Source organism: Ambystoma mexicanum, chromosome 2q, assembly GCF_040938575.1.
Source record: "Ambystoma mexicanum isolate Mex_15411 chromosome 2q, UKY_AmexF1_1, whole genome shotgun sequence".
Taxonomy (NCBI): Eukaryota; Metazoa; Chordata; class Amphibia; order Caudata; family Ambystomatidae; genus Ambystoma; species Ambystoma mexicanum.
This window is the reverse complement of record NC_090924.1, coordinates 421,050,730-421,077,103: the sequence shown is the minus strand read 5'-3', so window position 1 is coordinate 421,077,103 and position 26,374 is coordinate 421,050,730. Positions and strand designations below refer to the sequence as shown.

Genomic DNA, 26,374 nt, shown 5'->3' with positions numbered 1-26,374 from the left:
TTCTCCCTCAACACAGTACCCCACTACCACCACTTCACATTCCTTATCAAAGACTGCCATTTCCACCATCTCACTCTACTATGATACTGTCCTGCACTACCACCACATCACTCTTCTGCATCACAGTACCCCACAAAAGTCACCTCACTCTTCCTTGTCACAGTCCCCATTGCCAAAAACACATACTTTTCCCCCACTACCACTATGTTCCTCTTCCTTGCCACAATACCTCACTACCACCAACCCACTCTTCCTCATCACAGTCTCCCACTCCCACCTGGTTACTGTTCCACATTCCAGTCAACAGCTACGACCATTTCACAATTCCTCATCACAGTCCCCCACTATCACCACCTCAATCTTCCTCATCACAGTCTCCCTCTACCACATCTCACTTCTCCTCATCACAGTACCCCAATACAACCCTGTTCCTCTTCCTTGTCACAGTACCCCACTACCACCAATGCACTCTTCCTTGTCACAGTACCCCAATACCAAATTATTCTTACTCTACAGTCCTCCGCTACCAACAACTCACTCTTCCTCATCACGGACCCCCACTCCCTCCACCTCACTGTTCCTCATTACAGTCACCAACTACAACCATCTCACAATTCCTCATCACAGTCCCCCACTATCACCACCTCAATCTTCCTCATCACAGTCTCCCTCTAACACATCTCACTTCTACTCATCTCAGTACACCAATACCGCCCTGTTACTCTTCGTTGTCACAGTACCCTACTACCACAAACACATTCTTTCTCATCACAGTACCCCAATACCAACTTACTTTTACTCTACACAGTCCTCCACTACCAACAACTCACTCTTCCTCATCACAGTCTCCCACTAACTCCACCTCAATCTCACTCATCACTGTCTGACACTACCACCACATCCCTTGTCCTAATCCTAATACTGACTAATACTCTTACCTAACTACTACATTCTTCTTCCTCGCCCCAGACCCCATATATTAATCTTGCCCCCCTACATCCCTCTTGCTCGTCCCAGTACCCAATGGTAATTGCACCTTTACTTGCACATCCCCTTTCCTAGTCACAGTACACCATTACCACCCCCTCACTCTTCCCCATCACTATCCTGCTCTACAACCACATCAGTCTTCATCCTCATAGTTCCCCACTTCCTCATCACAGTACTCACCACCACCACATCACTCTTCCTCATCACAGTACCCCACTACCACCTTCTCACTCATCCTCTTCACAGTCCCCCACTAACACCATCTCACTCTTCCTCATCACAGTCCCCCACTAGCACCAAATCACTCTTCCTCATTTCAGTAACCCACTACCACCAACTCATCTTCCTCTTCTTAGTCATGCACTAACACTACATCTCTCTTCTTCATCACTGTACCTCCTTCCACCACCTTAGTCTTCCTTGTCACAGTTCCCCACTACCACCAACTCCCTCGTCCTCGTCATAGTCCCCCACTGCCACCATCTCACACTTACTCATCACAGTAGCCCAATGCCACCATCTTACGTTTTCTCATTGCCGTACCCCACTACCACCAACTCACTCTTCCTTGTGATAGTACCCCACTACCACCACCTCACTCTTCCTCATTAGAATCATCTACTAACATCACATCACTCTTACTCATCATAGTACCCCACTACCACCACCTGACATTTCTTATCACAGTCCACCATTACTACCATCTCACTCTACTATGTCACAGTTCCCATTAACACCACATCACTCTTCCACGTCGCAGTACCCCAATACCATCACCTCACTCTTCCTCAATCTCATGCAACAAAACACTTGAAATTCAGTTAAAAATCTTTAGTTAGGGGACTGTGACAAGGAACAGTGATGTCAAGTTAGTGACAGACTGTGACGAAGCAGGGCGAGGTAGAGTTAGCAGGGTACTGTATGAGGAAGAATGAATTGGAGTTAGTGTGGGACTGTGACAAGGAAGAGTGAGGTGGGGCAGTTGGGGACTTTGACAAGAAAGAGTGGGGTAGAGTTAGTAGGGGACTGTGACGAAGAAGAGTGAGTTGGAACTAGTGAGGGAATGTGATAAAGACGAGTGAGGTGAGGTTAGTAGGGGACAGTGATGAGGTTGGTGTGGGGTAGTTAGTGACTGTGATGAGGAAGAGTGAGGTGCAGTTAGTGGGAGACTGTGACAAAGAAGAGTGAGGTTGATTTTGTGGAGGACTGTAACACAGAAGAGTAAGGTGAAGTTAATGAGGGACTGTGATGAAGAAGATGGGTGTGGGGGTATTTATCAAAGATTACTATTCAGAACTGGGATGAGGAAGAGGTATGTAGAAGTTCAGGTAGGATTTCTAACTAGCTGCTGTGATGAAGAAGAGAGAGGTATGTCAGGCATAAATCAAGAACTTCACTGTTAAGTCAAGTAAAAAACATGTCTAATCACAACAAAGGTTATAGTAAACAGGCACGGGCTTCGTCCGGTGTATCATTGCACACTTTCTTTTAAACTGATTATGCAATCATAAACTGTTTTAACACAATTAACACCATAAAAAAACATCAATAGCGCCCAATCGACCCCATAGACACATTTTGGCAAAATTGGCAGTTTTCCTTATTGAAAAATAAATGGAAAAGTGTAAAAAAAACATCCCTTTTTTGACCCTTTGTATCTTTTGACCCATAACACAAATTTGACCAACATTTTCAAGTTCAGGGAGCCTATGCCCCAAATTAGAAATTACAAATGTCAGGTGGATCCGTCTTGGGCTCAAAAGGTATTAGCCATTGAAGGTTTGTATTTCCTATGGATGATAGCATTCACCTTAACTATAGGATGGCTGCCCTATAATATATGTATATAAAAGTTAATACAGAGTTAAGATGATATGATTTATTGCAGCAAAACCCCCAAAAATCAGTGGGTGTGGTGGAAAGGGACGATCATATTAACTTTGAGTTGCCCTCTGTAGATGTCTCCCATGATGTCATTATCTCATTGTTAACTCTTGCTGTGATTTCATGCATGCGCTTATGGGCTAAGTAACAGATGAGACTCCAAATCAAGATGGTGTCACTTCATACACCTGCTGAATTTCATAGGTTATGTTGTGATAAAGTTGCTATATCTTCTACAGGAGTTCACCGGAAATAGCCTTTGGCCGTGGCCACTAGACTTTTAGCACCAATTATTATAAAAGGCTGAGCTATAGCCAGTGGCCTGCCCAATGTTCCACCCAATGTCAGGGCCCACATCCCCCAGCACAGTAGGCAGCTAGATTCCATCATCGGGATTTGTCCATTGCTAGTAGTCAAGTCCTTCCACTGTGACCACAGTCCTCATTACAAAAATGAGGCAAACAGACTGCAGCCAGTGGTCTAGGCCCATGACCCATTACCCCTGCCAGTAGCCAGTGGGCCATGTATCCAGCTGAGCCCCAAAACCCCTCATTTAGACAAGGTCAATAGAACCCTGCCTTGTAACCTACTAGATTCCACCAACCTCACCCTTTGGCATTCATGTCCACTGTCTACATTGCAAATATTAGCCAAAAAGAGCATGGGCCACTGGTAAGGGCCCACTGTCCCTGTTGCACCAAATAGTCTAATTGACTTGTGGCCTACAGCTGTGGCCCATATCCGCCTCCCATTTACATTCTCAAATGCCACCAGCTATGGGCGTTGTACTAACGTTGGTAGACTCCTGCCTGTTTTTAGAAAACATTTTGGATAGAGGCTTTTGGACCCTTCCTTCATTCCCAAGTACATTTACCACAAAAGTACCACGATTTTACAGAAAAATTTCACTCAAAGAAAACATGATGGTGGGTTACAGCAGAAATGGGAAAATAGTCAACAATTCTTCCTGATACCCCCTGCAACTCTCCATGTGCTCTCCTCCTTTCTAGGCCCCTCCCCATGTGTAAATACTCCGTGACCATCACATATTACCCCGTTTCCCTCCCCAGTTCATTTAATCCTCTTGTTTCCACTCCTCAACTCTACCCTGACATGAAACTACCCCTTTCCCATCTCCAAATATAATTTTGAGCAGTTTTCTTTTTCATCTTCTCTCGGGATTATGCCGGGAATTGCTCAAATCGAGTAAAAAAAATAGCAACTTTTCATTTCTGAAAGCCTCTCTGAAGCAATGCACTGTGGGAGGTATATCAAGATTTTTTGGGAACTGAGAGCACCCCCTTGTCCACTGACATTATTTCAAAACTACTGAATACTTTTACCCCAAACCAACAAAAAAGGCATATCTACAGCAGCTTGTGCCCAAGTTGTTTCATATTTGGTGCAATTCTGTCCAGGGTTTTGTGCTATTTCTGTTTAATGGAAATACCGTAATCTTTAATGGAAAATTTAGGGGAGTAGGCCGAAAACAACATTTATTTCTTAATAACTTTTGACTAGTTTTATGAATGTTCTCCTAAACTTCCAGTTTGGATGAAACCGAGGTAGGCATTTGATTCTGAATGTGTTGTAATCCTTTCAAAGAGTCAAAAGTTATTAGTAATAGAATTTTGGCCAAATTCCATGTGAATTGGTTGTATCTTAACTATAGGACGGAATTATTATTTATTTATTTTTCATTAAGATCTGTGGTTTGTACAAAAAAGTTTAAAAAACTAATAAAAAAAACCTTATCTTTTCACAGGTACATCATCTTCGTTGACTCTATCGCAGCCTTCCTCAAGAACTTGAGACCTTGTCATAAGTAATTTTGTGCTATGGCATTATTTCAGTTCTGTCATAGTTCGTTGTGGGTCCCTTTTGCCTTTGTTTTATCCTTAATTCTGGGGGTTTTCCAGTTGAAGAATCATCTCCTTCAGAAGGTTTGTTACAGCACATGTTAGTCTGAAACCTTATCCCAGGCATATAGATCTCCCCCAATCTTTGGATGAATATTAATCCTTTGATCTTATTATTAAGCCCAGATAGTTAGTCCTTTGGTCTGTGAGCCAAGTACATCTGAGGACTACGTGTATCAGAGTTTCTTATTGCTCTTCTTTTTTGCAGAATCTGCGCACAAACTCTAATGGGGGAGTGGCTAATATTTTCAGGGAATCCTGGGTGGGTAAGCTGTTCAATCGAAGTTTCAAAAATATGTTTCGAAGTGGTTTGCTCTGACATTTTTTTCAGATGATATTGAAGATTATCCCAAAGACCTTGATGGAGCTTGTGTTAGCTTTGTGCATCAGATGTCTGAATCCATGCCTCCTGCCAAAGTTTTCACTTGCCTTGGTCTGGATTAGTAATTCATATTTTTTCCATGATCCCTATTAAGGCCAATATGTTGTTGCACCTTTTTTTCCATTCTTTCAATGGGAATTCTTCAGTTGTATTGTGATTTATTAGTATTGCATAGAGATCCAGAATTGTCTGGCATAATGCATTTTCTTTACAGGGCCAGGATTTTCCATGACATTATTCCATGAATGGAGATTAGAGCCATTTCATGCCTTATGGATACTTCTCTGCATTTTCAAGACCTGTCTCCAGAATATGCCTTCTAGTGATTTGCACATTGTCCACGGCAGTGCTAGCTGGGTCTCTGCCCCATAAGTCAATACGGGGATGGCCTTCATCTTGTAAAAATCCAAGAATGGTTTGAGTGAAAATTTTCCATATTTTGTATCAATTTCTACCACCTGGGACATAAGAGTTTATGCACTAATCCTCAATTCCGTTTGTCACGGCTTACCTTCCATAATCGAGTTTACTACAACTCCCAAAAACACTATCTACTTTAGCACAGGGAGCTCCACTTGAATTAGGGTCGATTTAAAAGACTTCTAATTTTCCTTAAAATCATTATGTTTGATTTCCTTGCATTGATTTCAAGCACATTTTTAAGTATGTATTCCTGTTGGCTTGCAAGTTTTCTCTGTAGGCCGATAAGAGTCTGGTTCATCAGCACCAGATCGTCAGCATAAATGGCCCATGGTATGATATGATATGATACAGTACAGGGAATCCATTGATTTTTGGTGGACATTTTCTGGTTTTATTTAGATCTTCATGTAGGTCTGAGACGAAGAGGTGGAACAGATTAGGTACTAGTGGGCACTCCTGCTTTAGCCCCACCACGTGGTGATTTCTTTTGTTATGAGACCATCCGAATTCAGCCTTATCTGTATTTTGGTGTTTGTGTAAAGGTCTTTTATTGGTCCCAGTATTCTTGGCAGGCACTTCCAGCATTCTAGTTTTTTCCACGGATGTTGCCTTTCCACACTATCAAATGCCTATTTAAGGACAATAAAAGCCATGTAGATCTTTGTCTCACTTTGTATTGCTTTTAGTTTTTGGAGGTTTATTAGGAATAGCTTGAGGTCAGTTCCTATGCCCTTGGTAAACCCAGCTTGCCGCTTGTCAAGTCTAATTACCCTTTTTGCCCATGCCTGAAGATATTTCAATATTATGGATGCAAAAAGCTTACCTAGTGCATCCAGCAAGGCAATCGGTCGATCGTTGTTCGGGTCTGCTCTTTGTCCTTTCTTGTAGATTGGTGCTACGATTGCTTTTTTCCAGGAATTATATGAATGGTATAGAAAACCCTGATGAAGTGCTGTTGCTTGAAACAGATGGTTGTACCAAATCAAATGTAGTGTAGAACATAATACAATTTACTCAACTAAGGATTCCATCTCTGTTGGACTCTATGCACATTATGGCTCTTGCATTGCCTTCAACGTATGCTGGAACAATTATTTAGACTAACAATTGTTTTACTTTACGCTATTCATCGTTTTGAGCCCAGATGTAAACCTTATGCAACTAGTTTTCTTCTCTTACAGAGGCCCTGTACAATGGATTCATATTACATAAAGCAGGAGTGCCAAGATTGTACCGCTGCCTCGTAAAATAAGATAGGGTTTGCTAGAGTACACAGATTCTTCTTTTGTCCCTTTATCCCAAGACTTCTTGCCTTACATTTTAATTGCCCTTTGACATTCCTCTCAATTGTCTCTCTATTTTAGCAACGCTGCCTCTTTCAGACTTAGTCCACTCTGTTTGCCTCTTTTATTGCTTCAATTGAAACTCTCAAACTCATCTAATATGTTGTCTTGTCTCTCTTTTTTATTTCATCTAGCACTAAGTGGTACCACATCTTTTCCCTGTCTTCACCCAGTAACAGGGAAGGAGTGGAAACTTTTGGCCTAGGTAGAGCAAGTACTATTTTCTGACGAAGGGTGCAGTGGCCCAAGCCTACAGTGCACCGTCCCACACTTCCAGAACAACTTAACTCAATACCAGCCTATGCTCCACTCACAGATTCATAAGTATAAATAGTTGACATTATTGACATTATTTCACTTTTTTGCAACACATCTTTAAATTATGCTTGTGGTTTCTTAGAGACCTGAGTGCCAGGGAACCTCTCTGAATACCAAACCTGGTCAAATGATATGACTAGGATATTATAGCAATCACCTCAGCATTGTGTCCGGGGTCTGAATAGTTGTATTTATTTATTTATTTTCAAGAGAGGCAGGCCTTGCACATATTGTGTAGCCCAATCCCCTGTGAAAAAAAGATGGCCTCCACAATATAACATAGAAAAGGGCGCATGTCCCTTTTCTATTTCTATGGCTTTGTGTCATGATCAAGAATGGACAGAGTGGCGGAGCCGGAAGCCCCATCATGTAAGTGGGGTAGGGGCGGATGGGGATGATGTTTGGAAGGGGTGTGGTGTGGGGAAGGGGAGCTGGTGAAGGTCCAGGGCCCAATGTTCAGAGGCACCTACAAAAATGGTGACACGTGGGTGGCTGTAAAAACGCAAGCAGGACACTGGCAATTCTTGCCCACATTTCAAGCCACCTGATTGGCTGAGCATCCTTCCCCTGATGCAAATATAATTTGTTGAAATGGGAAAAGCTGTGATTTAAACTTTTCGATTTCACAGCAGGCTACATCACCTCCTATCTCATTTCATCCTATTCCATCTTTAGTTTTAGACCAATGTAAAAGGTGGGGAATCTAGCAGATTCATTGGTAGAGCCGAGTCAAGGGGTCTGGCTCCACTCTAGGAGCCACACACACAATGGCACAGAGAAAGACCCATACATGTCTTCCAGCCACCCCACGTCACAACACCAAACTTATACCTGGCACCCTCTCTACCCACTCCACCACATCATACGAACATCACTTGCCATCCTGCCTTCCCACCAGTACGCATTATATAAGCAGTTACTATTTATTTATGGAGTACCACTTTAAATTATAAACCCGTATGATTAAGACTTGTGACAATTGTGGAAGGGAGGGATTTGAGCCCTAACTTTCTCGTTCCACAGTTTCAAATTTAGACAAAAGAGGAGACTTCATCTTCACTGATGCCATCAATGTTGTTATTCGAGAGCTAAACTAGCACACTCTCAATAAATCCGTCTCTCGAAGCACCAAGTCATATGGTAAAGTATGACAAAATGTAATGCAAGATTGTAATTGAAACATAAGTTCATAAATCAAGTATGCATCAATCTGTCAGAGAAAAGAAACACAAACAGATTGACTGAGTGCCACAATTGGGTGCAGCGGCATGCCCATCAGGCACAGATCTCAGCAGCAGACCCCCCAATCTGATGATCTACCTTTGAAGATTTGCACCTCTGTCTCATTTTCACCCTTGTTCTTACCTATCCCTCTGATGTTCTGCTTTTGAAAATACATCCTCAATTCCCCTTCACACTCCTTCTTGTGGGGACTTGTATTTTATAGTGCTACCAAGATGCACTTTTTTGGAAAGTCAATTACATATTTCAGTTCATGGAAGCAGAGGAAACTACAGTGAGGGTCTGCCTATGATCTGGGAACTCAGAGGCATTAAGAGTGACCTATCATATTTGTGCTTCCTAGGAGGGTGAGGTGCATGTGTGCGTGGGGGTCGGGAGGGTTTGTTCAGTTTGTGGGACTGTGGTGATGTGTTTGGGTCTATTTCTGACTGGGTAAAGTAGATGTATCTGTGTTTATGTCCTTATGTATCTATATGTGAATATGGTGTTCATGTGCATGCATTCATTGATTGGTCACATAAGAGTGTTCTGGACAAGACAGAAAATTAAAAATGTAGGGGGTCATTCAGAGCTGGGTGATGAAGGCAAATGTGGGTGTACTTGGAACATACTGCTGATATTCGCGTATGACCCAATAGAGGATTTGATCAAATACCACGGGTAGTTTTTCATGGGAATACAGGCAACAGTATTTAAGGCAGACTTTCCGCCGGAAATCTGCCTATTTTTATCTGCACCTAACAGGTGGAGATGCAAAATCCACATTGGTCCCACTTTTTTCAGAACTATTTTATCTGACTAGAAGGGAAGTGCAGGCACTTCTCTTCAATACAGTCAAACACGTTTTTACAAAGGGCCATGGTATGGGGGTGAAAATATGGGCATCTCATGCATGTAAGGTTTAAAATGGGCATTTAGCCTTTGGTGCATAATACAATGCACAGTAGATGTATGAGCTACTACTGCACATGATCCACTTTCAACTTCTCATTGAAGGTGGAAATGGCTGAATACCATTTTTAAAACTCCCTTTCACGTCACCACACGCAGAAGTGGTATTTCTAAAATATCATCAGAGGTATTCCAGAAATACCTTCTCTGCTGTTGGTAAATGCTGAATTGGACAGACCTTCAGAAATACCACCAGTCATATTCAAAGAAATGCGTGCCCAACTTTGAATGATCTCCTTAGTTTGTAGTTTGCTAATACCTGAATATTAAATCCTTCTCAGTGTGTTTATCAACTGGGCACAAAAATGAGTACCACAAATAATAATACAGCCATGTCTAGAAGCACCACACAGTAACACAAACGGGTGCAATTCAGGGTGGCATTAAACTCTGTTTGTGATGTACTCACAAGTGATCAAGAAATTCACTAGAAACAGAACGAAACTGAGGACAAACTCTAATACCATACGGACCCATACCTTCTTGGAAAGTAGGGGACATGATAAGCTCATGAGGATTGTAACTGACCAGTGATATATGGGTCGCTGTGGTGCCAACAATACCATCTAGGATCACAGAATCTGTCAGTTAAGATGTGTACACTGCCACTGGGCAGTATGAACATTCACCTGTGGCCCATGCTCTTTTCCCTCTCACTCACTCACTCACTCACTCACTCACTCACTCACTCACTCACTCACTCACTCACTGTGAAGGCCCACTTGCATATGCACCCAGGCACATCTGCAACATTGCTGAAATATAGGTGAGTATCTCACCCCATCTACGCACTTGGTTCCTTTTTTAGAGTCTGGATTCCAAAGCATTTTATCTTTGTCAAATTTCTTTTTCTTTTACATATTGCAGCTCTGACCCAGGAAGCCACATGCAGGAAGCCACATGCCAGTCAGCCTGAGGGGTAATTACCCACTTCATCCCCTTCAGACCCCGCCCCTGCCCAGCGACAGCCTACCTTCAGTTTCTGCTTACTTTCATGTTGCTCTGTAATGGAAGCAATTGTTTTTAGAATCTAATATGGGAAGTGTACAATGTCAGCACACATTTAAGCACATATCTCAGGAATTTAACATTTATACAGTAGCCTTCTTACTCACAGGCTCTGTGATGGGACTAGTTCCTAACTTTAAACAGTCTCAAAATTAACTCTCGACATAACATTAACATGGAAAGTGTTTTTTTCTGAGAATCCTCCTGATAGCCGCTTTGATCTCCTTATTCCTCAGACTATAAATGAAGGAGTTCAGCATGGGAGTCACAAACGTGTACATCACACTAACAGCTCTGTCATAATCCAGTGAAGAGACCGAGGAAGGCCGGAAATACATGAAACAGATAGTTCCGTAGAATAAAATGACCACCATGAGGTGAGATGAGCAGGTGGAGATGGCTTTCTGACGCTTCTGGGAAGACTGGAGCCTCAAAATCGTTGATGCAATGTTGATGTAGGAGACCACGATAAACAACAAAGGGAAAGCTGCTGTAGCAGAGCCTTCCACCAGAATCAGTAGTTGGTTGGGAGTGGTGTCAGAGCAAGAGAGCTTCAGAACTGCAGGGACATCACAGAAGAAGCTTGGAATGACATTAGGGCCACAGAAAGACAGCCGGCATGCCATGAGTGTATGCATTAGAGAATGCAAGGCAACTACTCCCCAGGATTCCACCACCAGCAGGACACACTGTTTTCTGCTCATCACAATGTTATAACGTAATGGGTTGCAGATGGCCACATACCTGTCATAGGCCATGACACCTAGCAGGATGCTCTCAGTAGTCACCAACAAAATAAAGAAATACATCTGTGTGATGCATTTGGGCACAGATGTCCTCCCATCTGCAGAGAGGAGATTGACAAGTAGGAGGGGGACAGTGACAGAGGTCAGGCATAGATCAACAAATGATAGATTGCCCAAGAAGAAATACATTGGGGTGTTAAGTTGTGGGTCAAGGTTAACGACTGAGATAATGAGAATGTTTCCCACTAGGGATAACAGATACACAGACAGGAAAATAGAAAATAGTGTAGCCTGATGCTTTGGGTGGTCAGAGAATCCCAAAAGGATGAATTCTGTCACGACCGTGGTATTTCTCATCTCCATTCTTTTCTTGATATCTCTGCAGGGAACAGAATTATGATAACATGAAATGCAAGCATAAGCAGAGAAGATCACTGAAGAGATTATCTGTGGTATAAAATAGGGTTTGCTCACGTATTAGTGACACTTTGCCAATTCACTTTACAATTTCCTTGCTCACAATTAACAAAGCAGACGGTAACCTGTTTCTAGCTTTAACCCTTCTTTTCCCGCTGCAGTTGCTTTTCTAAGTCTGGAATGTTTTAAGTGTATTATCTTTTTTTGCTGTCACTTTTCCTTTTGAGAGGGTTCCCTGTTATTTTGATGAATAGCTTCCTGGGATCAGTGAATGCGGGCATAGGATGCAGAAACAGGCTTCCCACATCTTCCCCCTGGGCATGTCCAACAATTCCTCTAAGTGGTTTTTCTGCCAGCTCGGTCTCCCCATACAATAGATTCACTGGCAGAACCTTCAGACAAGAAAATCATCACTACTCTGCTGTCAACTCAGCTGTTAGGATTGGGTGGTTCTCCGGGGAGATTCGGTGCAAGCCTTTGCCTGCCATACCCACAGAGAAAACCATTTTTCAAGCTGTACATGCTGTCAAAACTTGATTTCCTGTCAAGGCCATGTCTAGGTGGGCACAGAAGGCCCCTGTGAGTTGGAGACTGTAAAATAAGACATTTACTGTACAGCAGAGAGAAACCTAGGATGTCCACATACTTTGCTTCCTGCCAACAGTTTTGGCCGTCCCAGAGACAACCGCTGGTCTCTATCCATGTGGTCATATCAGCAGAAATATCCACAGGGAATACAGTGGTTCCTGAATTCAGAAGTGATCAAGGTTTTCTCGAGCAATTCGCAGAGGGCCAGTGAATAACGACTTGTATTTTCTTCCTCCATACATACAGTCTGACAAGTTGCTATTCTCTTGTTGCACTTTGTGAACCTATCCTTTTATTTTGTCTACACACATTAAGGGATTTATGCTCAAATACTGGTAACAAAATACCAACTTTGCAGAATCCAGGCTGTGAAAGCTATCCCCGCAAATTTGTATCTTTTGTTCCTGGCCCCCTCTCCTGGTCCTTTTTGAAGAGGTCGCTTCGCAATCCCGCTCTCCTGCAGAACATACTCTTCCTACCTCCCCTCTGCTCACTTCATTTACCTGCTACAGGTTTTAGCTAACATCCTCACTGGACTGCAGGCCGCGAAAGGCAGAAGCCCCACGTACAGCACATCAAGCTTCTGTATGCAAACATTTGTGCGACGTGTTTCCAACATTTGTGGCCTCCACATCTCGAACAATATCAAGATGTGCAAGTCTCTCCCCACTTTGCTTGTAGTGCCACCCATTCCTTGCCTTGAAGGGCTTTGAAACACATTGTGTGTAGGCGCTATATAAATAAACTATCATATCATATCAATGCCCATAGATTGGAAGACGTGCCCATACCTTACCCAAATCCTGATTGTTGTTTAAAAAGCAGATTATTGTTTTTTATCCAAACATTCATTTCTTGTAACAATAATTTCACAAAGATTGTTGAGCACACATCTGTCATGGCTAACAGTCTATAGTTCGATGGGTTATCTCTTGCCCCCTTTTTAAATACTGGAATTAAAATTGAAGCTTTCCAACTATTGGGCGTGGTGCCTGACATTGCAATTGTAATATGTAAACCAAAGTCTTTGACCAGTAAGCAGGATCTTTCTTATAGATACGTTTTGGTATACCATCAGGTCCGGGTGTTCTTGAAGATTTCAATTTAATTATCATCCTTTCTAATTCCTCAACATCCAAAGGCAATCATTTTGCATAGGAGGTTTTATAAGTAGTAGTGGGACTTTTTCTAATATTGTCCTTATAATACAGCTGCCTAATATGTACCTTACATTTAATCTCTGAAATACTATTGATTTCTTTGTTAGCACCACCGTCACTTGCTTTCGATACAGGCCCCAGAATATGTAAGAACACCCTTCCAATATCACTACATGTCCATTCCCATTGAATTAATTTCCTGAGATTTCCTAGGTATGGATCAATTCTCACAGTGTTTTCAATTGACATATCCTCTGTGATAACAACTTCAAAGGAATTTTCACAATCCCACTATTTTATTGCTGTCAATCATGTTATAGGAACCACCCTCTAATAACAAGGTCTGCTACAGCTTCCTTGTGTTCTTCCCTATCAATGCTTTCATTCTGACCTTAAGACGATTTTTCATGGAAGAATTTCTTTTCACAATCACAAGGTGCTTAGTTGTAGGAAAAAGTTACATGTTTCAAAAGTTTGTGAAAGGACGTAACAATATTAAACAGTAACACAATTTATGTTAAAATACCATGCACACCAACCTTACTGTAGGCTACATTTTAGGGTCAGAGAAAAGTAGGGCAAAGTAGTGTTATGTTTAGAATTTGAGAGGTCTAAGCAGAGGTTGAGATTTTTAGTTGGTTGGTTAATTGTGGCACTCCATTGTACCTTCTCCGCTTTCGCTACCTGTGATAACATGTCCCTGCTCATGTCGCGTACTGTGGAGAACTGGCTGGGGGGGATTTGCTCTTATATTCTGTGTAGGGTTATGGGTTGTCTGCAGGGCTATTTAGTGTCGATGCCTCCTCCAAACCCCCCCCACTCTGTGTCCTGGATAATGGATTTCTACACTGCTATGGCCCCCCGCATATCCCGGTGGGCAGCTGCCATCTCATTCCTGGGCCCCTTGAGGGGAGGTGGATTGGGAGGGTGGGAGCTCTTTCCTGTGCCCTTGAGCTACCTGGTGGTTTGCCACTCTTTCCCCTTCTGCTCTTTTCCTCTCTGTCTGTGGTTCTGGGTCTCCCTCCCAATCGGAAATCTCTCCATCTACCTGCACTTGTCATGGTATGCTTTGGTCCTCCACCTTGCGACATGTGTTCATTCTGAGTGGTGTAGGTGTTGCTCATTCGTTTTCTTCCGGTTCTGTGCAGAAGAGCCAGGTTTTTAGGAGTTTTCCAATTTTTAGATGTTTCTTCATGTTTCGTATTTCTCTCAGGAAGCAGTTCCAGATTTAAGCGGCTAGGCAAGAAAATGATGATCCACCAAGTTTTTTCCTTATGTACTGTTTAAGTTATGGACCTCCTAGAAACAAACCGATTATAAATACCTGGCTACTTTCAAATGGCATGCATCAACACGTATCTTCCTACTTATCAAACCACTCCCCACTTTTTCAAAAGGCAGAACCGCCAAGATGCCTCCAAACTGTCGTACCGTTTCTGGCACCTAGTCCTGTGGTATTACCACTGTATTACGAGTGGTGGTGGTAGTGTAAATCCTCATTTTTGTTTAGTTCATAGTACTGAATGGGGCATTTCTGCTGGAATTAATACACCAGTAATTCCCCTGCGGTAATTCCGGAAAACTTTGGCAGACAGCTGTTGGATTTACCTCCAGCTCATAGCTGGATGTGAATTCTCTAACTTTCCAACAAAGTTATAGTTGGGTGGCGCTTTAATATGGCAGTATACTGTAATAATACCTAATTTTACCTTCAGCATCCAACTTTTAATGAGCCCCTTTGTCCCAGGGAACAAAATGAAAACAAACTGCACCGTAAGGCAAGGAATCCTGTGTGTAACCAAGAGTTTGTAAAAGTGAATCAGATAACAGAAAACATTAAAATCCATTGTCTAGACCATTTTGCAATAACCTTGTCCAACTAGCTTATTGAAGACTTTGCATTCTTGTCTTGCAACTGATCATTTCAATATCATTAATCTTTCACTGTCCTCAGGAACTGTACCAGATCTTTTAAAAAGGACAGTGATAACTCTTTTGATTAAAAACAAATCTATTTGATTCAGCAGTTCTCCCAAACTACCAACATATCTCTCAGCCTCCTTATTTTGCAAAACATATGGAGGCTGAGATGACTTTGCAACTCCAAGCTTTTGAAAAAATAACTGCTGGCTGAATAATGATGAAGCTACTTTTGACCAGGATATAGCACAGAGCCAGTGACCACAGCAGCCCTGCATGACCTAAGCATTTGTATCGACTTGGGTGGAACGGGTGTGCTCAGCCTTTTAGACCTCTCGCTGCCTTCAATACCATGGATCATGATATTCCTTTGGGTCATTTGTACAAGTTCAGCCTCAGAGGTACAGCCTGGAATTGGGTCAAATACTATTTAACTAATCAAACCTAATCAATAGCTGTCCCAACATTCAATTCGTAAAGTTGAAATGAGACTATGCGAGCATAAAAACAGCTGAGGAAGAAGGTACTCAATGCACTACTAGTAGCACACTTCATGATGATGGAACATCATTAAATTGGACAATGCTGTTAAACATTCAATCAAGTGGCTGCACAGCACAGGACAAAAAGAGACCTTTTGATCGGGAACAGTGACTTTTTTTTTTTTTTACCAATAGTGCGGAGATGGGTTTAAACGAGAACATTGAATGGCAGAAGGTTCTCTAACTCTCCATCTCATAACTGTCCATGTCTGCATTACAACTGACTGTATACAATTAGCTGGATATGTTTAAACATAAAAGTAATGCAGATTCATTTTGTTTGTGCACACCATGGATTTGAGAGGCATACATCAAAAGGCTCATCCATGTTACCACTCTAAGAAGGCTGATTAGTGATCTAATCCTACGCGGCCATATAGCTCCATGATAATAAAGGCCCCAACAGTTATCACGTGATCTCCACACAACATGTTCCTAGACGTGCAGTGCATCAGGACTTAAAAGCTGTTCTAGCAGTGTGGTGTGCCCGAGTGCAGTATTAACGTTGACCTCCATTCAGGACATGTTTAAGACATTAGAGGTGAACTCAGGTCCGAGTGTGCAAGAACATTTATTGTTTTTTTCTGTTACTTGTAACAAGCAGCACACTCCATTATAAAGGGAATGACCGAAGAATAAAATTCTATCGTGGCTTAATCAGAGAGTGGGCTCCAACTGTGTTAGGACGCAGGATTTGAAAGTCCTTCGGAGGATACAGTTAAATAACTGGTGTTCCAATGATAACACTGATTGCATTGTTATTGGATGTGGCTATAGAACTCTTCCTTTGTTTTTGAATAGAATGAAAAATTTGGTCACCAATTCTTCTACCAAACCAAGAATTGTCTTGGACTGACCTGTCTATTCTTTAAGGATATTGATGTATATTATATTGGGCCTCATTCCGACCCTGGCGTTAACCAAGGCGCTATTAGCGCCTTGGTTGACGTTGTTATCTCTCCAACTCCGCCATGGTGAATGGCGGAATTACCGCCCCATTCCAAGGTTGGCGGGGTCGGTAATTCCCCATTCACCATTGGCCCTTCCCCATTCCCATTTTTGCCCCATAGGGCTCAATGGGAATGGGGAAGGTGCTAATTACGGCACCGTAAATTACGGTGCCGTAATTAGCTCCAAGGTCCCTTTGCGGGTTGGTTTTTTAACGCCTGCAAAAAGCAGGTGTTAAGTTCCAACCCGCAAAGGGAACTCGGAATAGGGCGGTAAGGGTTTACCGGCACCGGTCTCGTTACCGGTGACCGTTAACCCTTACCGCCCGACTCGGAATGAGGCCCATTGTGTTGTTACTCTTCTATGTGGTCATTTTTTAACTGTTTATGTACTATAGATGTTATGTTTATCTGATTAAGACATCTATATGTTTTATAATTGTTTGTATGTTGGTGCTCTTAAACCTCAGGGTCAGTGATGCGCGGTATACATACATTTCAAAGAACACACACTAATCAATGCCTGTGTCTACCTTTTTGTATCCCATTCAAAGACACTGTTCCTCAAATATGTAATACACAGGCTGAAGCTACCCCACTGTAAATCTCACCCACTGGGAATCTGCAAACTTTGGATCTCTGCATAAGTAAGTTCCATGGCCAGTCGGGGAAACAACGTATGCAGTGCCCAATCTAACCGACACATTTATAATGATTAAACACTAAGTTAGCAAGTTTGCCGTAAGGTAATAATTATGTCTGGTCTACAGGCAATCATCTATTCAGTAGGCACTTGGCCTATTTGATTCAACCACATATGAAGTGGTGATAAGCACACTCTCATATTTATTTATTTTCTTGGAGGATTGCTTTAATAAAATTGTGCAAACAGCAGTAATCAATGCAGTTTCTTGCATTATGTCATAGGTGTTCAAAAATACAGCGAGACCACAGAAATGTCATCCCTGTAAATGAATCTTGAAGCCCAGAATGTTCACGCAAAAGCTAAGCTAATTTTTACGTGACACTACCCCGGAACAAGACTCCCTAATTTTATCAAGACATGAAGTGGGGCGAAACATGTTGATTATAAATCAGTTGCATTTTGAGCAACTGTTTTAATAAACCGCTAGGTGGTAATGTGTGCCACAGATTAGTGGCATATGTACTAAAATATTAACTCTATGATAGTGTGACACACATACCCAAAGTGTCTGAATCTAACTTCTTGTAATTGGTAAGGATTGAGGCTTTCAGTACGCTTTATTTATTAGTATTGAATTATGACTGTAGAAGTGTTCGTTATTGCACTAGTCACTATGAAAGGCATTCACAAGTCACTTTACTGCATAACTCGGTCATTTTTGATGCAATTTTTAAAAATTGTATTTATGTGAATAAAGTATATTTCGGTATTGATAATTGTTCTGGTTCTTGGAGCTCTGTCTATGTTACTAAGAGGATCCAGCCATTGAAAGGCATGCATAGACTTAGAGGTTTAGATTGACCATCATTGTTTCTCAGATCTCAGAGCCACACTTAAACGATGCAGTGATGAAAGGGTCAATTTTGTGTCATTGTGCTTTCATATCCAGCTGGCAGGATTGTTCTAATTCAACGTATCTTGGTGTGTCTAAGAAAATCTGTTCTAAACTCCAAAAGATAAAAAATGTGGCTGCTGGGCTGATATTTAATTTACATGAGCATGATCGTATTTCCTCTGCCATTCGATTCGTACGCTGTTTACCTGTGTCTGATTGGATTGGATTTAATATCTTATGTATGGTCCCTAAAGCTCTTCATCAGAAAGGGCCTGCATTTCTTGACAGCCATATTTCACAGTGTGTCCCTCGCAGAAAGCTGAGACCTGCATCTGCCAAACTCTTGGTAATTCTGTAATTTAAATACCAACTTTTGGGGAGGTCACTCTTTTAGCGTAATGAAACCTGAGCTTTGGAACAGATTACCGTGACATCTTCGGTCTATAGGGAACCATCTAGATTTCACACGCCAGCTGAAGATGTTATTTTTTCCGAGTTAGATTCGTACGACGTTCTAGTGCAGTTTTTTTTTAAAGTTTTTGACTATGTCACCAGAGTGATTCTTTGAGGTGATTTTGACATAAGGACAAGTACCTACCTGCCTGGATGGACCAATTCTTGATTGCATTCTCACAGCTTGCAATTACATCTATCAGCACACCAGATGCTTATGGTGAACTTCCCAACACTGATTGATCTCATGTCAGCCTAGATGCTGAGGTTGCCTCCATCAGGACCTATGACTTTCATACTCATTCTCACGTCTGCATAGACTTGAGCCTTCATCCTGGTATTTCTGCAATACACTGAAGACTCACATGCTTTGGATCAGTTACAGCCCTTGATAGCTGCCTGTGGTTTCACCACCAGAACATCTCCTTCTGCAAGAAGCACTCCAGCAACTCTCTTCCCCGGAACTATGAAACACCTAGTAACTACATGAAATAAGACATCCATTAGATTAATGCAAAATGTGGTCCTTTTACCTGTTTCGTCCATAAGGTTGAGATCGAAGAGTAAGGCCCTAGAGGGCTTTACCTTCCTCCTATCTGGAGCAATCAGTTGGCATGATGGAATGTTCCAGTACCACCTCCCTCCCCAGACTTGTGTCATGAGTACCCCTGGATATAATCCTGCCATAAATGCATGCCTAATATCGAAAATAAAACATTTTAGCGACAGCCTCACATTCCTTGAGCGGTGGGGGTGATAAATACATGCCTATACCTGCTGATATATGTGAAAGCCATGTAGATTCATTCCGATGCATGCAGAGAGGTAAAGTAAAAAGCATTGCCTCCACACTCGCTACTCATAGACAATGCACACGAATTTCCATTGCATTTATTTCATGCCGGAAGAGAGTCTGGAATCCATCGCGATTCATGTACATGCCAGCTGCACTGCACAGACATTGCTGGTAGCATTTACAATATTTTTCCTCAGGGGTGTATATTCTGCATGGAATCTTGGGTCCACCTGATTTACCATGAAAAATTCACATGCATTCATGACCGGTCCTTTTCATGCATGCATGGGCACAATCAACATTAGCCCCAAATGCCTTATTTTTACTGACATCCTCTGTATCAGATCAAATCTTGCATTCCAAAACCAAGTTTCTGATTTACGGGTCGGACTGCAAGAAACAAAAATGGATTCGAAAGAACACTGCAACCAAAGAAGTGATGGGTGGAAGGTTTTGAATAAATCTGAACCACTGGCACTGGGCAACCTTCCACAAGACCGTTTTTTCTTTTGGCCCGTCTGCTCCATTGCAAAAAGGGTCCAGCCATATGCAAATCAGTCAGGTACTGTCCCCAATGGTAGCAGCCCAGCCCGAACTGCTAGGCCACGTCCTCTCTGCACAGAAACATAAGCAACCCCAGACATGTTTCGTCCTTGTTGGGCCTCATCAGTGAGGTGCATCTTGGTTTCCTATGGCGCAGCAAGCAAGGGACCCACGTCTGGGCATACCCTCTCTCACAAAGGGAGACAAACTATAACCACAGAAGTGGTGGGTGGGAGATTTAGAATAAATCCGAACCACTGGCACTGCTCTGGGCTCCGAGACCATGGTTATGATTTATTAAACCTTTCCAGCCATCAACCTTTGGTTTTGCTTCAAATGAACACTGCCATACACAGCCAAAACACCACACTAATCAATTCCCCAGATGGTACAAATTACCTCAACCCTGGATGGCACTCTACACTCTTGTAACCCACTTCAGATACCTTTTGTTTGCCTACCCCCTCTTCTCTTTGATGAATTCTCCCCCTCTAAAATCCCATTGCACCTTACAGTGCACACACAATTATCTTCGCACAGGGCAACCGCAAGCCTCAGTTATCATTTCAACATTAATTGAGCTATTGCAAAAGTCATCTCTGTAGCTCTACCACACACACACATATCCCACTTCGGATCTTGGGCTCTCCCCACAGTATAAACCTAATTCCAATCGTCCTCACCAAGCATGAAGAGCCAAAGCAGTACTCTGGAACCTGGTTCTTCTGACCTGTATCCATCAGCACTACATGTTTCTCATCTGCCTCTCCCTCGATATACCACTCAGACACGCCTTCCCTTTTCTTACAGGGCCACACGGAGTGAGAGTGAGGTCTTCTAAAAATGACAGAAGTGCCCCTCACACGACCATTTTAGATTACATTGCATACAAATCAACTCTACCCAATGCATTAACCTCTGAAGGGCAAATATTTCAAAAAGGGCAGTTGTCGTACTGATATTTCTCATTGGCTCTTTTAACTTCCTTTGTTAATAAAGCCATATCAGGACATTCATCCAACCCCTTCCTGCATATGCACCAATCCCATGAGTTGCTCTCATTTCAGATTTGCTTTTCCCTTTAGCTGTCATTCTCACAGTTTCTGTGGCTTCCTTTCTAGGCCAACAAGCATACAATATGGCTCATCCAGTTTACTGCCAAGAGAGTACCATGGGGTTTTCATTGTTTGTGGAAATATTCATATATACATATTGGATGTATGGTAGGAGAAATGTACTTCTTAAACTAAATGTAATCAACATTTAGGAACATTGGGTGGGGAATGTTGTTGGTGACTGCATCATCCCCTGCTCTTAGAAGATCATCTTTTATTTATTTGTATTTGTATTTTTTGTGCTTATATAGCGCTTTAATCCAATTTTTTTGTCAAAATAACATGTTCAATGTTATCACAATTGTCAAGAAGATTAATACTAGAAATAAGACCATTAGTTTGAGTCAACACAGGCCATCGTTGACACACAGACCATTACATTCTTGGCTCAACTATTAAACATTCCTTTCCTGACTCTGGTGTGTTGCATAGACCACAATGACTGACCTTGTTGCTTGCATCACACTCTTTGCCTAATTGCATTTTCGGCATAATGGTTATCGTGTACGGACCTAGCTACGTAATAATAGACTAGACACAATGAAAACATACATTTACGAGAGTGGTAGCGTGGGAGGGTCACTTGCTAGTTTGCAGAAGTACCTCAGCTCTAAAACACATCATTTTTCTTGATACGTGTATCAATTTCAGGAAGAGTTTTGAAGTGTGTTTGTTCCCCTTGTCAGGAAAATTTCAGGGGGATTTCATTGACATTAGAGAGTTAGCTTTTATAGTTGAGTCCATGAAGGGGATAAGATTTCAGTGGTCAGTTTAATTTTTAGTCTGTCTTCAGTGCTTGTGAAGAGTGCTGGATTCGTTGGGCTCGAGACTGATGTGCTGTTCAGCAGCAGCCTCGTCTGCCCACACTTTTGGTCCAACTTGCTTTGGTGGGTGAGGAGGTAGTTTAGCCTAAATGCTCATGCTAGCAATAACCAGCTTATGCGAGCAATAACCAGCTTATGCGAGCAATAACCAGCTTCTGCGAGCAATAACCAGCTTATGCGAGCAATAACCAGTTTATGCGAGCAATAACCAGCTTATGCGAGCAATAACCAGCTTATGCGAGCAATAACCAGTTTATGCGAGCAATAAATGTATCCATGTTTGTCAACTGCTCTGAGTTGCTTGTATGACCCCCGCACTTCTCCTCCTTCCCCCTCCCATGCACTTGCGTGATCTGAATGACACCTGGCGTAGTAGGATCGTTGTCTGTCCTCCCTTTGTTCCCCCTCCCTTGCCTCGTTGCGTCTTGAAACACTTAGGTATAGGCGCGTTATAAATGCCATGGATTATCATATCATATCTACTAAACAACCCACTACAGTCTGCTAGAGACCCCTGTTTCTTATAAAGCCCTGCTCTAACACTGGCACTGGATACTGGGAATGAGACATTGTAAGTCACATTCAGTCTCTGCACTGATCATCTACTGTAAGGCACGTTTGTTGTCTGCCCACCATATCTAATTATTCACGATTTTCACAGTGAATACTTGGTTTAATAATTACGTTCACGCTGGCATGTGTGAGCAGGCGCCAGCGTTTTGGGTCATCTTCATTACTTCTCTGTACCCATGTGCTTCTGTTTAGGTGAGTTCTCATTGGGTTACCTCCTAATGCCATGCCAGGGGTGTTACCCTACTCATTTGTTAAAGTGACTAGAGCCAGTTTGCTGCTGCTCAGGGAAAGAGGCCGCCTCATCTCTGGCTGTCCCATTCAAAGTCTAACATCTTAACTATGTCAGAAAGGCTTAGAGCCCTCATTGGAAATCCTGTCACCACCTCCCCATTTCCATCCAGTTCCCAAATTCCCATTCCTCCCTTCTCTATACATCCTACCTCTGGGCACAGCATATTTCAGACCTGAAGAGAATGAACTGTGCGTTTGACGGTCATTGTGAGGCTCACCCTTGCTCTACATGTTAAACGACATGTGTTTACTCTGGAAGCACCGATTTGTATTAGACATTCAAGATCATTTCTGTCCACTAAAAAAGAACAGGATTTTCCCACTAAGAAATAACAGGATTTTCCCCTTACAAACTCCGCATTGCAATGACAGCAGTATATAGTGTATACACACAGTAGGATCAATGGCCAGAACATAAAAGTACAGGGCTCAAGATAGCAACATAAACAATAACAACAAACTAAATCAACCTACAGAAGAAAAGATAAATGAAATGCATTCATAAAGAGAGCACATCTGACCATACGCAATATCAAATTACCGATCAATTCATAAGCAAATATTGACAGAAAAGCAAAAAAGATGAACATAGTAACAATCAGAGAGATGTCTTTTAATTGTGTCTTCAAGATTTAGGTTCATGGGGCTCATTACAGGGTTGCCGGTAAAACCCGCAAGTAGGCCGCGGGTTACTGCCAACCCTTTAACACCCTACCACTGCCTGATATCCCGGCGCCACCAGGATATCACATGCAGCGGCCGTAACAGTTAATCCCAGTTTCCATGGAGTCCAACAGGACTCCATGGAAATGGGGTCAGTGTTGCTAACTGTGCAGGTGTTTCAGTTAGAGACATGTCGGTAGGGGCAGGAAAACCCAGTAGGTCAGGCCCCTACCAGCATTCTTGTAGTATGGTGGTCCAGAAAGGGTGCCATATATTGCTACCAGTGTCCTTATTTCGGGACCGCCACACTTAGAATGGGAGCCATGCATTCAACACCTTTCACTCTCCTCCGACAGCCTGTCCCATCCCCCTATTTTAACAAGCTAGGGGGGTGGGATAGGTGATTGGAGAGGTTGTCGGGGAAGGGTGGAGGGCAGGGTCGGAGTAGAACATAAAATCGGTCCAGGTATGAATAAAACATTGGCCCACATCACACATTAAAATGTGTTCATTTTCAGAACAGACTGAGTAGTACCCAAGGACATGTTTTTGGTTAAATATGTTGCAAATCATGCATTTGAAAGCGTGTGCCCTCTCTGACCAACTAAGTCTACCATTCTGGCCAACAAATGGCCCATACTTAAATCATGAGCTGGCACTTCTGGCATTGTCCATTTATCCCTGTAAGGCCAGTAGGCCACTCCAAGGTCAGTGGAGGATGCATGATTATGTATATCCTTAGCTACCTGTCTATCGTATTCTACCTGCCTTGCACCCGTCACGCTGCAGTCTAGGATATTGGCCTGCATGATCTGCATCGCCCAATCACTGTCTATTGTTGAACTGATCCCTGTGACCAAGCTCTCTCTCATTTCAAGAATCCTCTCATCCTTCCACGGTTCTAGTCAGTTCTGAGGTACATGCTTGGAGCAAGTATACATGTAAAAAGACAGGTGTTTTATGGAATTCAATTGTGCAATGCGAAAGGTACTTTAACAAATGACCTGTTGTGCACGAGGTTAGGGGCATAGAGGCTAGGAATTACAGACAGTGAAACAAGCCACATGGGCCAGCCACGAGAGACTGCTCAAACAGGGTGGAAATGTGCATGACTCATAGGACAGGCTTTCAAGACAGTTGAATGTTCGGGAAAAGCTGAGAGGCCCATCAATGCATTCTCTGCAACTGGGGAGAGGATTTGAAACTCCCGGCTTCTCAGCCACAGAGTTGTTTGCATTAATTCTGAGGGACAGTGAGATTGTGACTTGCCAGTCAGGTACAATCTGTCTGCAAGTCTGTGCAACTCCCGCGCCCTCTCTCTTTGTCATAAGGGGAAGTCATGAGGAGCATAAACAGAATGTGTGGAGTGCCGAGATGTACCTTCACAAGCAATGGCAGCTATCACTGTTTGTGTAGGTACAGCTCACCACTTCTCTAGGAAAGACATCTCAGAGGGGCCCTATCCTTTGTAGAAGGCTTTCCACAAGGACAATCACAATAGTGCACGGTCTGCTATGTCAAGCTTAGGAGAAGAAAGGCAAGGGCCCGTACATGGATGCAAAAGACATGTGGACAGGGGACCAGACAAAAAGGCATTGAGATAACTTAAAGGGTCAAGTGTTATTAAAGGCCCAAAAGCGCTCTCACAAGACCATCATATGAAGTCATAAACATATGCTGTAGGGACAGAGCTCTGCTAACCCAACATACACTTGTCCTCAGATAATGACATCTTAGATATTCCATGGCTCAGGCATAGAAAAGATTGTCTATTCTGCTTAATGACAGCTAAATATTCACACATCCAGTAAGTATTAATACCAAATTACAAAACAAGGCTTTTAAATAAAGTTGTTTGTTCTGCAGAGAAGACACATTGAGTGAATGAAATCTTCCAACCATTTGCATGCTATTGTTACGGTTCTCTCCAAAGCTACTTAGGATTTTCCAAACACTTAAGAGACCATTCTCTCACACCTAGAGCTAGGCTCAACACCCTCCCTTAAAGGGCAGCAACTGCTTGATCGGCTGCCTCTTTGTCTATTGTCTATTTGTAAATTGTTTGTCTAATATAAATGTAATTTGCTAACTCTGCAAGGAGAGCTCTGAAGATTTACTGCAATTATAGTTTTTCTATCTTGCTCACGCTAATATTTGTAAGCAGACTTTGATTTGCCTATTAAAAATTGTAATTTTAGATAATGCAGACCCACTAGGTATTTTATCTCACTGACCGAAATCCCTGTGTTTCTTGGACTCTGCTTTCTTATTTGAGGGCAGCTCAGTAGATTCAAGACATATCTATCATACGTGCATGAATCTTGGCTCGTATTTTTGAGTTCATTCCATGAACTAGATGAAGGCTGTTTCGGGGAAAGCATTGGTCGCATATTTTTAGCTAATGTGCTGTAGGGACCACTGATATGAATTTTAGATGTAGAACTCGATGCGCGGTTGCGTAATCGTCAGTTCTGATCCGTGGATCTTTGCTCTGTGCAGTCTTTAAAATGACATTCTATTTATTGCATGTTTTTAGCGTTATTTATTTGTGAAATGATGTTGTGATTTTATGGTACTTTTGACCGAAATTAATCTTTTCCGACATAAACTTGTGAGAGAACCTGTTGCTGCTAAAATATGATTGTTTCCAACTCCTGGAGAGCAGTTAGCATTCATCGCCATTTATGAGTGCCACAGTGTTCAGTCGGCCTGCCCAATGGACTTTCATGCTTCGAGTTTAAACAGTGCAATGCGACAGTAAGATCCATGACCCGGGTGAAGACTTGGAGGCAAAA

The 26,374-nt window shown here is 42.4% G+C and overlaps 1 protein-coding gene across 1 annotated transcript; it reads right to left on the bottom strand.

Moving 5' to 3' along the window:
- Positions 1-10,630: 10,630 nt before the first annotated feature.
- LOC138568743 (olfactory receptor 5J3-like) lies at positions 10,631-11,569 on the bottom strand. Its single transcript, XM_069646527.1, has one exon. The coding sequence runs from the start codon at positions 11,567-11,569 to the stop codon at positions 10,631-10,633; it is 939 nt and encodes a 312-aa protein (XP_069502628.1).
- Positions 11,570-26,374: the final 14,805 nt, after the last annotated feature.

What these genes read in the sequence shown, in the direction of transcription:
- LOC138568743 (XM_069646527.1), bottom strand. Translation starts at nt 11,569, where the DNA reads ATGGAGATGAGAAATACCACGGTCGTGACAGAATTCATCCTTTTGGGA.